The sequence below is a fragment of the Drosophila erecta genome, unplaced genomic scaffold (genome assembly GCF_003286155.1).
Source record: "Drosophila erecta strain 14021-0224.00,06,07 unplaced genomic scaffold, DereRS2 tig00000055-arrow-pilon, whole genome shotgun sequence".
NCBI lineage: Eukaryota > Metazoa > Arthropoda > Insecta > Diptera > Drosophilidae > Drosophila > Drosophila erecta.
Genome location: NW_020825200.1, coordinates 16,753,312 through 16,768,178, shown reverse-complemented (window position 1 = coordinate 16,768,178; position 14,867 = coordinate 16,753,312). Strand labels below are relative to the sequence as shown.

At 40.8% G+C, this 14,867-nt stretch overlaps 1 protein-coding gene across 6 annotated transcripts in view; it reads left to right on the top strand.

Annotated features, from left to right (window-relative positions):
- Nucleotides 1-14,867, top strand: part of LOC6542437 (rap1 GTPase-activating protein 1) — a 79,387-nt gene that overhangs the window by 39,815 nt on the left and 24,705 nt on the right. For all 6 annotated transcript variants that reach the window (XM_015159353.2, XM_026979647.1, XM_026979648.1 and 3 more), the window contains one exon: nucleotides 579-777. In XM_015159353.2, the coding sequence (XP_015014839.1) occupies nucleotides 579-777 (199 nt within the window). The remainder of the gene's footprint in view (nucleotides 1-578; nucleotides 778-14,867) is intronic.

Below are 14,867 nucleotides of genomic sequence, written 5' to 3'. Positions count from 1 at the left end.
TTCCAATAAAGAAGATGGAAAATGTAAAAGAGAATATACTCGCATATGTGAAATGGTTTAGTATTCAGCGAAAGATGTAACAATGTATAAGCAGTAGTTGGCAGTTAAACGCAACTACGAGTATATTGATATTGGGAATACTTTCCTAAATCTCGGTTCCCTAGAAATACGGGAAACAATTGTAAGCAGATTTTCCCAACACAGACTGTATAGTCAACTTCATTCAACGTCTAAACGTTCTTTTTACGAATCCAACGATGGCTCTTTGGGAATACCTCCATGAGCTCTCAAAGTCAGGAAGTCTTGAGCACTGTAGTGGCACTTTTGATCGTGTTGTGGGAATAGCATAAGTTGTCGGGTAGACCAAACCAATTCTTAACCCCTCGCAGTGGCCGAGGTTAACCCCTGTGTGCCACTTGAGTTTTTGCTCAGTGAATCGAACGAAGGAGGTCTCCTGTCTCCGAAGCATGAAGAGATTGCGTGCTCGCGAATCTGAAGCTCAGCTGGGCCAACTCTGCTCCAGTGATTGACTCTTTGCGTGCCGCCTTATTAACCCGTTTCCTGTTCTTCCATTGCAGACGTCAGCATGCCTTTATGGCCAACACACAGAAGCAGCAGCCGGCGGGCGGAGGAAGTGGCTCTGGCAGCGTCACCCATAGTCCGGAACGCCTGCGCGGAGCCACCACAGCCACCCAGGATCTCTTCGAGCTGCTCGAGCGTGTGCAGTGCTCGCGACTCGATGACCAGCGCTGCGTCCTGCCCGCTTACTTCTCTCAGGTGCGTACAGAAGGTTCCTCGAGCGGAACCCTTAATGGTTTGCAGGTTTCTTAGGGGTTTTCGTAGAGAAATACGTGGGTCAGAACTCTGGCAACCAAATTGGCAGTGCAGAGCAGCTACATAACTTTATATTTGTTAAAGTGAAATGAATTATTTAAATCTGTAAAATATCCCATATCTTACCAGCTAATATTGGCTATTCCTACTCCAACGATAGACCACTCCTGTACGCTATCAAGATACACCACCTCGTGACCTACGACAATGGGCTGGCAATTGGCCAACGTTGGTCATCGGCCCTTTCGGATTCGCCTAGTCCCCGGGCATATGCTCCACTAATCTAAGTGTGTGTGATGGACTGACCCATAAAAGTCCAACTTGCAGTTGCCCATATATGTACCTCATTTTCCCCACCCTACAGTAGTAAAAATTTCATTTTACTGCTGCCAAGTCATAAAAATTGCCAATGGGACAATGAATGGAGTATGGGACGAAGGCAGCGAAATGGTGGGCGAACCTACATAGATCGAAACAAAGAGCCACCAACAACAATACCTCATATGAGGAGTCCTATACCACCATCCCCTCAACGAAAAAAAACCTTCAACGACTTTACCTTTCCAAAACATCTGTATAATTTGACATAATCTGCGCTTTGTTGTGGTCTCTTTGGGGTTCCGTCTCCTGGTTTAATAGGCAAATTGTTCGGCAGTCATGGGTTAATTCTTATGGGTGCGGGTGTGTGCTGCCAGGGATTAAGTGGTTGGTTGGTGAGTTGGTTGCTTAGTTCGTTTGGTTGGTTTGATGTCAATTTTTACGATTCAGCTGCGGCCTTTGAAGTTTTTGGCAGCTGTCAGGTGTGGCGCGGTCACTTCATAGCAAAATTTATTAGCAGGCTCTTGAGGAATAGATCGATAGTCTCTTGCAGCGGTGAGTTAAGAAAAACTTAAAAATCGAAAATTGAAATTATAAATGGCACAGGATTTGAAATTCATTTAATAAAACTGCAATCCAGGTATACTTAAAACATGAAATATTTGTATATGAAAATATGCTTCATCGTCTTTCAGCAGCAATTTTGCAAAAAGTATGCTTTATTAATAATCTCTTACTTTTTAATGAAATACATAATGTAGCATACTTTCGTTTGAATTCGCCTCCAAGCTGAGTGGCGCCATGTACACGTGCGGCGGATATTCTGTGAACTACCATTTCACGTTGCGCTTTATAACCGCTAGTGGCGTTTTCGGCGCCACCTATCGCATGCTATGACGCGGCGCCTTGAAAATATAAAAGCTCCTAAAAGCATGCTATAAATGGGGAATAGCATTGTTTTTGAATACATTTGCTTGGAATCCTTAAACAGGATAAAACAATATAACTATCAAAAATGCTTTATTTAAAGAATATTATTACAAGACGGAGGAAGAAAGATGTACTTTTATTTTAAATCTGATTAAAGCCATTTTAAGCACTATAATGCGAATTCGCTAATTCGCAACCTAAATGAGCAACACATACTATATATTTCCTTAGCGATTCAGAAACACCCCAAACACCTGAACTATAAAGTTCCAATTTCATTCTCTGTCGAGTTTCTAGAGCATAATCCACTTGGCCTTTTTAAAGAATTATATCGTTTCCTGTTTGGCCATTTCTCAATCTTCTGCTGTTTTTTTTTTTATTGCAGCCATCCCGCTTGCAAGGCAAGTCTTTTCAGATTTTAATTTAGTTTTCGCAACAATTTCGGAGGCAAACTTTTCTATATCAAAAGGCAAAGCAGCCAGCCGACCCTCACCCCCTATCCACAAGTGGTTTTTGCAGTGCAGCAAAGTGCAACCCGCATCCCTTATCCCTCATCTCCGCCTCGAAAGCCGAGCCTATGCCATATTTTCTCAAGATGCAGCCTTCCCATCCACATTCGAGTGCCTTTTATGCAGGCTCTCCTTGGGTAGAAGTAAAATAAAAGGGGAAAAAAGCAAAGGGGAGTCTGGCAGAAAGTCTCGTCTAGCATCTTGAGGCAAAACTGGGTTGACTCTCAGACCGTGTTTGAAAATTATGTTTGCACAAGTTGGTAAAATTGAATTTGGGCCCGGGCCAGTGGCTGTCAAACTGTGACGTTTGGCCACGTGCCGTGAGGAAAATCATTCCTGAGTGTGAGTGAGTTTTCCACACTCTGCATGCCGTTGTGTACGGAATTCCAGTTTTGCTCCTCGCAAGCATTCCTATTTATTTTATTTCCCTGCGTATCTACGCTCCCTATTGTATAGTTTCTCGCACGTTTTTTCCATTGCATAGTTTGGGGCTAATAAAGGGTTGCCTGGGAATGTTTAAGTGTTCCGTCCGGCACCCTTAACACCCTTTTTGCCTACCCTATCCTCAGCGACTAATTAAGCTGCCCAAATATGTTGTTACGGGTTAGCATTTTTCTACACAGGAAATAATTGAGGGACGGACAGAAAATTTTAAATTATGCTAAAAGAGTTATTTTAATCGACGCACCACTAAGTTATTTTTCGTAAAAATAAATGACTTAGTTTATAGTCTAATCAGCTAACTGGCAAATTTTCATTTTTAGCAAAACAAAAAAAAAATGCTTTCCTTTTTATATGAAGAATACGTCATTCATGCACTGACAAATATTTTGAACACATAAAGAGTTTTTGTAAGTTCCAAGGCTTTTTTGAGCGAAAATGAATACAAATTTTTGGTACATACATTTTTGCTAGTCTTTTGTAAGCGGCTTTTTCCACCTTCTGCTGCATTCCCATGAAGCCGGAAATCTGGGGCCCTTTGTTTTATGGAGGAGAACCTTCCGCCATCTAAGATTCGCTGGAAATTTATGCGCGACTCCCGCTTCTCTCGCTTTTCTCCCCAATTCCCTTCCTTTCCCATTATAAAAATATACTTTGGCCATTTCATTTGGGTTGCTTTGGACTTTTTCTTGCATATTTTTCACGGACGGTGGCTTTGGTGCTTGCCACATTCCCCTCGTCTTTATCCGCACACACATTAGAAGTCTCTTATGTCTTTGTCTCAGTTTGTGGTGCTCGGCGAGTGCAATTTGTCTGCCGGCCTCTTCTCACTCTTCCTTTTCCCCTCTCATTACCCCGCCGATTCCACTCGCCTTCTCCACTCCCCTACTCACAGTTGAGCAGTCACTGGCGAGCGGTGTGGACTTGACTCCCAGCAAATGCAACGAACGTTGAAGTTGTTAATTGCGATGGTCGTCAGCCGCAACGACAAAGTCTCCATCTCCGTCCGTGCAGCCGCCTCTTTCTAAAACGCAGTTGCTGTCTCTTTCGCCGGCTGGAGGTGCCTGAAAACCTGGCCGAAAACAGAGGAAAGGCCCGGAGTCCGCAGACCGGAGCAACCTACTCCCACAGTCAGCGCCATGAAAATGAGCTGCATTCACAATCGGAGAAACGGCGAAGGGAAGAGCGGTGCACTGGCCGTAATTCACATATACAATATTATTTAATAGCCAATAATGCAAACGAAAATAAATGGTTAACATTTATGTTTATGGGAAAATGTGTTCATTAAAAGCCACAAAGAATCGAAATTCTAGGATCGAAATAAAGCAGTACGAAAGCAGTTTAAAGGAACTTTTGTTACCAACCCATTCTTCAAGTGTAGAAACAGACAGAGAGGGCGACACACTCACTCACGTATGGATTCTAAGTCAGAAATGTGCGATGTTTATCACCATCATCTACCTACACGTTTCCGTACCGCGGGCCTGTAAATTATCCCAAAAAAAAGCAAGCAATCCGAAAAGATACCCTGAATACATCTATGTATCTCTATCCCTCCTGCGCTGTGGCACTTAAAATTTATAATTATTTTCCGCTTGTTGCATGCGGCCTCTCTATCTTTCCCCGTTTACTACATACACGTACATATCTCCTTCTGCCACTCTTCAACTTTGCCATGTGGAAATCTTTCCGTTACTCATTCGTGGCTTTTTAATTTCCTCTTCTATGGTCTTCCCTGCATCGCGAACAATGCAACTTTAAAATATTTTCCTTCGGCTTGCCTTATTTTTTGGCGGATCTCTGACATTAACCTAGGGCCGTGTCATCCACCCACAGCCCCCCGCCCATGGATACCCCTGGGTACCCGTACCCACTCCTTGCCCCTGTTTCGAGACATCGCTGTCTCTGATGTTTACCTTGTTGCTGCCTCGCTGACTTCGTTGTTGATTGCCAGCTGACAGTGGCAGCAGCCACAGAAATAAAGTAAAAAAGTAAAAAAAAATAATAATAAAACCGGGCAAACCTCAACTTAAAACTCTTTCACATGGAATTTAAAGCTCTGCGGCAGATTTCAGATGCGGGCTCAGCATAACCAATTAACCATGAGAAGCGCTCTGGAAGCCTGCGATATCTATCTTTCTGTCTATCCATCTTTCAAAGCTAATATCCATCTACTTGTCCAGATACGTGTTTATTAGCCGAGTCATCTATCTACACTACAAAAGTGATTGCAGCTTCTGAAAACGAACTGTTCATTTTAATGGACATTGCTACTTTAACCAATTAATATCTCATAATTGAAACTTCCATTTATGTTTTAATTAAATTTTATAATTTGAAATAATCAGAATCTAATAACTACTCATGTGAAGATATACACAATTTTATATACATGTATGCACCTCTCAAAAGAACCTCAACAAAAATAGTTTTTATTCCTCTTTCACTTCTTTTTTGGTCACATTTTGTTTATAAGCAGACGTGTTGACTGGCCGCCCCTACATGGACTTTATGCCATATCAAACTAAATTTAGTATATAGCACGATAGATTTAAAGTCTCAAATGCCAAGGTCAGGCTGGAAGCAATCATAAATTAGATATGTTTATAGAGGGGCTACGGAAAATAGCAAGCAACGAATGATTTGGAGCTTCTGTTTACTTGAAACTTGCATGACTTATGTTTACGCCACTTATTCTTAAAACAAATTGAATTGTTTCTATAACTTTTAATCATTTAGTGAGTTGTTGTTTGTTTATTTCATTTTTGAGATATAAGATGAACACAACTTGAAGTATTCTACAATCTTATGTGACTACATATTTAAAAAACAATGTTGTAGATTAGCCTTTATATGTTATGCGTGGTGTCGAATTGCTTAGAAATGTTTGTACAGTCATTTTTTTATTTCTGAGTAACAATTATTTTATTTATAAAGGATTATGATTTTTAACAAATTATTCACAGTATATATTAAAAAAATAAATTTTTAATAATCCCCACTGGATAGGTTAAACTTAATTTTACAGAATATTGTTTCTTTTAATCTTTGCCAAAGCTGAAATTGTAAATGTATAATCTTTTGGCTAATTACAACCATGATAAATAATTTATAACAAACAATTAATTAAACACTCCATTCAAAGTTGGCGCCCTCTCATCTCCCACGCATGCTCTTTTCTCTCTCTCTCTCCTTCCTTGTCGTTGTTATAGAGCGCTCTCCCTCTTACACACAGAGCTCCAATTCAACGCCAGGCTCGGTATTTTTTAGTGTATTTCGTGAGCTGACAACGTTGCACAGTGGGCGCAAATGGTGGCATTTTTAATGAACGTTAAATATTAAAGTTGTGATAAAACTTTTACATTTTGAATGGAGAAAATTATTTATAACTTTGGCATATATCAAGATTAAAAATAGAATTTAAATTTCTTATAACAATATTTTGTAATGCTATATAAAATTGTATGTTAAATATCTAAAATTGTTGTATCCAGAACTTTTAATACCATATACAGAATTACAATTTTGAAAATTCATTTTGTCCCAAGTCCAAGTCAAGTCCCATGTCTGCCCCACTGTGCGTTGGCAGAGCAGAGCGACAGAGGCATCGACGCAGGCAGCAAGCAACATTGGGTATTTTCAGTTGCCGTTTCTCCGTTGCCGCAAGCAGACGTTTGAGCCGGTTTGAGTTCAGAAATCTTGCTCTTTGGTTCGCGTTCGTGTTTTTGTTCGTTACGAATTCAAAACAAAAACAACTACCGAGGGGCACACGCATTTTGAGTTATTTTTAAAAGAAGAAGCGGCAGATTCTGCTCTTTTTTCTCGGTTTCTCCATGCCGAAACCGAAATAAAACCCAACAACAACAACCGAAAACCGATTTTGTGAGTGCAATAAACCAAACTGCAGCGGTGTAAATATGCGTGTTTCGGTGTGTGTGAGTGCGGTGCATCTACGAAAATAAAACACGCATCAAAAATCTTTCAATCCTATATATATACACTCTCATCTATATGCATGAGCCGATCCAAGTGAAATTATTTGCCTAGAAATTGGTTGGCCGAAAATTTGAAAGCCCCAATATTTGCATATAAGCCGCAGTTTGACAGTCACCGAGCAAGAGCGCAAAAAACCCGTCAAACGGGTTAAAAAACTCGTAAAAAGAGATATTTATGGAAAAAAAATTGTTTCTGTTTTGTGAGAGCCAAACAGCCGAAAGCAAAAGGTTAACAAAAATTATAGCAATTACCAGAGAATACATTTTTAAGCCCGACACCGCCCACTAAGGAAAACCCTATCAGAGATACGGATATTGCAGTGCTAAGCCGAGTTTGTGAAGTAACGAAGCAACAACTGCAATTTCCGCATCGGCAGCATCTGGGAAAATAGTAATTTGATCTAAGCACGCCCACAATAGGAGCAGAAACCCTTCAAGACGTTAACTAAAAAAGCCACAGCATCAACAGCACCAGAACAAAATAATAAGAGCTAGAAGAGTTAAAAGATATATATAACCTTTAGAACTTAAAACATCTCAACATTAAAAGGAAAATATGCACTTTAGCGCATAGAAGTAATCAACTTGAAAAAACTGGAACTGCAACTATAGATTATATCTATACTTTGGCCTAGAAGATCCGGAGCAGAAGCTTAAGATTGACCCGGAACCAATGCAGTACTAGGTCGAACTTTTTGAAGCAACAGCAGCAACCGCAGCAACAGCAGCCGCAGCAGTACTTACTGCAGCAGCAGCAGCACCGAGCAGCAACAAACAACAGTGGCATTTTACAGCGAAGGTGCCGAAAGACGTTGGGTGCGTCAGGCAGTCATGGGGGTACTGAGATGGCGCGATTCCCCCGGATCGCGTATTTCGGGCTCAATTGGCAATAGCAGCAGCAGCAACAGCAACAACAATCACCACCACAGCAGTAATAGCAACAGCAACAGCAGCGGCAACAACAACGCTCATCAGCACCAACACAACAACAACCACATCAACAATAATATGAACAACAACAACAATCGCGAGGTATGTGTGGGCATATATACGAGTATCTCTTGCCCGATCCCATTTCCAATTCCAATTTCAATACCAATTCCGATTCTGTTTTGACAACAACAACGGGGCATTACGTTTGGGATACATTTCCATTAATTAAATGCAATTTGGGCGTTTGTAATTGATGTTGTTCGCTGGCGTTGTCCGTTGTGGTTTTCCTCTTTTGGCTTCGTTTGCGCTTAGTCACAAACACGTTGTTGCACTTTTTGCGTGGGTGTCAAAGTGCAGCTGAAATGCGAGTTTTGAGAGCGATTGGAAGTCAGCAAACCATTATTATTGTACCTCAAATCGTTGTTTTTCATATTTGTGATTAGATAGCAAGATTATATCAAACGCAATGGTTGCCCTTCTGCACACAAGTTTGTAGTTGTTAATGGTTTCATGCATACAACATCAAGGCAAAGACTTGGCACTTTGATTTTGTTTATATCTTATATCCAAAGCTGATTTACTATATACATTTGACATTAGCGTTAAGAGGTATCAAAATAATACTACACAACCTTTTTTAAGGGGAATTTATTAAATTATTTACATAGTTCATATACGAAGAAGATTGTAAATAATATAAATTGAGGCAACAATTTTAAAACCCTTACAAGATGGTTCACTGCCTTTTTTTTTTTGTACACAGTTTGTGAGCCATTGCTCTTTACTTCCACTTGAAAACCCCTTTTAATACGCCTGATAATGGCTTTTGAAACTGCTCGATGAAATCATTGTGGGGTCCGTTCCCGGATCGTTCTCGATGGCTTATCAACCGCCACCGAATATGGCCCGCTTTAATACCAAAAAAATGAATGAAAAACGGTCGTTTTATTGTAATTTCCATTAAAATGTTACTCAGCGTCTGTTCACACATGACTTGTTCTGTGTGCAAGTGTGTGTTTGTTGTGTGCTTTTAAGTTGCTTAATTTAAATAAAGTCAGAGTCAACAACTCCATGAACGCCTCACTGATAACACACATGTTGAGTGATGCTGTGTAATTTTTATGTCGCAAGACAGTGCCCACAATTTGTTGGCGGACTACCTAGAAAGTAAAGAATCTTCGGAGGCAATTTGTTGGTCGATTGGAAAATCAACTGGAAAACGAAGAGAAGGAGAGAGATACAAAAGACAGCCAGAGTTGACACATTTCGTATAAATCACTCAACAGCGGTCGCCGCAGCGAAAGCGGAATCAAGTTTTTGGTACGAGGTCTAGGGACTCATCATTATGATGGCGATGATTGGGTTGTTGATTGTGATTGAGATTGTGATTGCATTCATCATCATTATGCCCATTAGCCGCATTCTCCGCTCGAAGCTTTTACCTACGCACTTTTACTTCTACACCAAGCTTCTCTGCCCGTCTCTTTGTATCAGCAAATGTATCTCTAAGATACTTTTGACTTGCACAACTTTCGCCAAACAAACAGATAGATCGCACGCTCCAATTGAGGTTTTTAGCCTCGTTCTCCATTCGAATTCCCCAATTCCCAAAATTGTTATCGCCACCTTGTACATTTCTTTGTATCTTGCAATTTTATCCGCATTTAATACACTTTGTTTGTGGCTGTTCGTTTTTGAATTTCGATACACTAAACAAAATGCAGTCTAATTGTGTAAGTATCTACGATTTTCCATTGATACTGTGCTTATGCATGAAATGCATGACCCAGCTAATAAATATTCAACATTCTAATTCTTGCTCAGGTACTGAATATATTAAAGATAGCTAGCGACAGTTTTGTTTTCTGTGCACATACATTATTTGAGCCAATATAATCTTTAGGCCCCATTCAGTCTGCTGATGATACAGATGATGATGTTGAATACAAAAAGCCACAAACTTTCGCTGCTTGCTTAAAAGATACATTTGTATCTCCCTCATTCGATTTCGTAAGCATTCCACATGTGCTGTCCCTTTGTATATCTGCCAGATACTTTCGATGCCTACGTATCAGCTGGGGAAATTTCTCGCTGCGTTTGATGTCAAGGTTTCCCCGGCTAATTCTGAATAAAAGGGAACCACTTCAAATGTTTAGAGACCTGCGTTTTTCTCCCTCCCGTAATCTCCTGCTGTGTGCGTACTTCAAGATACTCGTACAAAGATACTACACAGCGGAAGGGGGTAGACAATTCTGAAACCGAGAACGAGTTGAAGAAACCGCCTCAAGGTCTCTCGGAAACGCTTTCGCTTTTTGTCGCCACTCGAAGACTGTCTGCCCTTAAATGGCCAGTATGTAACTAACGATCGGTGCAGAGGTGCAGGCGACTCCTATACCTCGTAAACCTCCCTCTACCCCTCCACCCCTCTACCACTCTACCCCCTATATGTGCTATATACCACATACTCGTATATAATACATATGGATTGCAGTTGAGCTGGAGGCGCGTGTCTTGCATAATGGCCCACGATTAATGGGTAAAAAAGGAGTATGCATGAGAGGGGAACAGAACTGCTAATGAAAAGACTCCTTTTCTGTCTGCTCAGTTATTTTTTTACTTCTCTGTAGTGATTCATGGCCCGTGGTTCTGCGTCATTTAGTCAATCGTTCAGTTAGTCAATTGCTAAAGCCACCGCGCACTTCCTTCTGGGAACGACCAGAGCACCGGATATCCATTTTGCATTTTGCAAAAAAGAAATGAGGCAAAAAAGAAATGTGAAAAAATTATGTGTGATTCTCTTTGACAATAATGAGGATGTTGGCAGGAGAACGATGATGATGATTATGCCATGCCTCAGACTGATTAAAAGCAGACAACAATGCCCACACAAGAGGGAGAAAAGCAGGAAGAAGGCGGTTAAATCGAGTAGGGAAACCCAGACGGAGGATAACCCACACGATACTGCAAATGCCCTACAGTTGGAGAACGAGGAACCGATAAGAGCAGGTAGTGCCTGAGATCCTATATACCAGATAAGTCGCGGCAACTGATGGATCAATGAATGGTAAACAAACGCAAGAGGAGCAGAGAAAGTAGCTATCGATAGGGCCTTCCAAGAAATGTTTTCTGGGCAGGTATCAGTTGAAGATCTTGTTATGGTAAGAAAACTATACAGAAATAGATTGCTTGCTGTTTACTGTTGGGTACAATTGGAAAAACTGTCTACATTGTGTGATAAAAGGAGAATAGATTAGGTAACTAATACATGATTGGGGAAATGTGTTTCAAAGTGATGTTATAACACATGAAATGGCGTTACTGCATCGCTGTAACTGCTATTGGTTGTAACTTATCAATATACTTTTGTCGCCTATTAACTATTACCTATTACTATAATTTGGCATAACATTTTCCCTCAAAGCGCGACCAGTTTCATTTTTTTCTAAGACTCCCCATTTCTATCGCCTGTCTTCTACAACCCCCCCTTTTAACCCATTCGCACTGGCAGCAATTGTTGGCTCCGCATATACAATGGCTTATATAGACACATATGCATATATGTATCTTAGTAATGGCAACAAATGTGATGACAATGCGGCATTAAAAAGCATGAAAAACCTAGCCAGCAATTGTTTTGGTTTCTGTTGCTGCTGCTGTTATTGTGTAATGTTAAAAGTTGTGTTGACGACATTGACTTGCCAGCATTGTTTTTGTTGTACCTGCTGCTGATGGCAGCAGTAAAAGCAATCACACAAAAAAAAAAAAAAGAGTAAATAAATATGAAAATATAAAATTGCGTTGGGGGGAGACAATGAAGTCAATTCTATGCATTTGCGGTCAAAGAAATTGAGGCTTTGGCCAAACATTGACACTAGCTTATTAGCTACCTTAACACAGTTTTCAGTGGGCTATCTTGGTGTATATCTCTATCTGCTTTTGAGTTGTAAGATAAGATATGATTTTGGAGGTCTTCGTCTGTTTTTATTTGACAGAAATAAAGAAGAAACACATTTTTATCAGTCGTCTTTATTTAGATACACAAATTTAAACTGAAGATAAGGTCGCACGTTATTTGTGTATTTTTTCTTTAATCATTAAACAATTTTCGTGTTTGTGCGCTAAAACACTTTTCCGCAGCTGCTTGGTTTATTTTTCTTTTTCGAGGGCCATCAGAGACACACTTCCCTTCTAAAAAAGAATCTTGACAAATTGAAAGCTGACAAAATTGCGACAGTCGATGTCAACCGTTGACAAATAAAGTGGTTATATGGCGAAATAGGTTCTAGCCGACAAATATATACTACGGAAAGCCCACACCTCTTAGCAGCTCGAAATTATGAAATTTTTCAACCAAAAGTTTCACTCAAAAGAATCTGTCACTCTTTGTGCCGCTATAGCTTTTGTTTGCCCACCCCAAGCTAAAGTAAAAGTTGTTTCACTTTTCATTATGGACGGTCATAAATAAGCCCAGATATTCCCATTTAATATTCTGTTAATACTTTTATTATGTCGCCCAGATTTTCACTTTGTTTTCTATATGCAAACTATTTCGATATATGAATGTATATAAACACACATGCATTCCGATTTTAATCGCTTTCGCTTTATTTGTTTCCCAGACTAAACAAAACAAATCGTTTCTATAGAAGCGGCTCAGCTCAAACGAAAAACGATTTCTTAATGGCAAATTTGTGGAAATTGCTCGCGCTCATTTCAATTTGAAATTAATGAAAAATAGTTGCCATTGTTGCGATTTTATTGCAATTAACTTTGGCAACCATTGTATGTTCGTTTTGGCCTCCGATCGGCGAACTTGGCGCCTTTTTTCTCGCCGTTTCTTGTCGGCGACGCACTGAAGTTGCCAAATGTTATTGACCCAAATTGAAAACGTATAAAAAAAGAATAATACACGAGGCAGCCATTCGAAATAGAACCAAGCAAACAGAAAAACCGAATTAAAAAAGTACAAACAGTGGAGCTTGGCACAGTAGACCGGGCAGGCAGGCTAGATGGCTCGATTTATGACCACATGGTACTCCGTAAACTGGAGGCCATTTATATTGCCTGACATTTTGACACGACTCTGCCAGCGAGTGAAAAATGCAACTAGAACTCAAATTATATGGGGGAGATCAATTTTTGTGGCCGGCCAGTGGATGCGGTTTTGTGGCTGAAAAATTGCCATAAAAACTATATAAATTAAAATTGGGCTAAAATTGCCCCTTAAAGTAGTGCAAGTAGTAGTAGTAGTTGAAGTAGTTGAATGAACATTGTTAGCCAATGGTACTACAAAATAGGTTCTTTTGAAGGAGCCCCTATCTGACTTGCAAATTACAATATAGCATGCAAAATATCGTATCTTATCGATGTCCATAGATTACTTAATTTGCCTGCCAATGGGGGGCATTTGATTAGGTAAGAGTAAAATTATCTCCTACAGTAAATACGAACTTTCCCAACTATGTGTATTTGTGCCCCTTGTGTTTGTACTCCTCTTGTTCGCATTCGTTTATTTTACTTATTTATTTATTTATACGCATTCCTTGTCCCTCCGTCTATGGCAAGTATTTGCATATCTGTTATCTGGCTCTAAGTTGTGTTTAAACATTGGCAAATTTAGCACATGCCGCTCCCCGCAGCACTCGCCCTCTGTTGGCCCAAATTGCAGCAGCTGAGCCAACAGAGGCCAGTAGGCTCGGATTTTCCAAAAGTGCGGGCAAAAACGAAACGAAATTCCTCAGCCCGAAGTGGAAACCTTGTCGCGTCTGTTTGTTGACAAACTAATTGCAACATTTTGCATTTGGAGTTCGCTTTTAATTAGCTGGAGATACAGATGCGAACACCATCTGAGCTGCAGGCCGAGACTTGAGATCGCGGCTTGACTTTTACTATCAATTAACATAATTGGCGGCGCCTGCTCCGTTCGCCGTCTCCCGATTCGTTTATTTGCACAATGTAATTTGTCATGATTAGATACATTTGGCTAACTGCAACTGTTTCGATAATTGGCGGCAGAGTCTAAAAAGCTATTTGGGTCACACACTCACACACGTACATCGAGCGAGCGAGGAATTTCAATTTTAAAGCAACGGCGATTTGGCCGCCGAGAACACTGCGATGAAATCTATTAGCCAACTGGCGGTCTTTGAACTCTCCACACGTTCTCCATTTCCCTGCATCTCTCTATGAGCCAGGGATTTGTGTACATCATAATCGTAGCAGGCACAGCTTCAGAGAAGAACCTCCAAGGCATTGCACGCTCAAGTTTGCCATTTGGTTGATACCTCTTCTCAGTGGAGGGTATTTGGGTTTTCCAGATGGCATTTCAAGCACGCAACACTTGAGATGGTTGTTGCTTGTCATTAATACGGTAAACCAAAGTAAAAATGATATCCACCAAGAAGGGTATCCCAACTTCGTGTTTCTTTCGTGGCGTCCGCTTTGTGGGCCATATTGCGCATACGCCATGTTCGGCGGGCCTAGATGGCAAAGCCGAGATATGCGGGTCCATGCTGCATTTGATGCCTGCCGTGAAGCCAAAGCGAGATGCTTATCCCCAACTGGCCGAGATGAGATGGCTGGAGAATCATTTTGCGCTGTTGTCTTCTTGCCACGCTTTGTTGTCTTTGTTTTGCCGGGAAAAAGAAGTGAAAAGTTGCCATAAGCAGCAGTGTTTGTTTGGTTTTTTTTTCCTCTCTCTCCTTTTTTGTTCGTTTTCGATGCGTTGGTGACCCAGAAAAGCTCCCATACCAGCTGCTAACTGACGGCTCTGGTGGTTCTGGTGGTTCTGGCGGCTCTGATGGTGCCAGTGGTGCTGTAAAGTACCCGAATGCGACCGCAGTGGATCGGGAACAGCTGCAAGTGTTTTGCTCCAGGCCGCTTCATTTTACTGCCACTCCCCCGC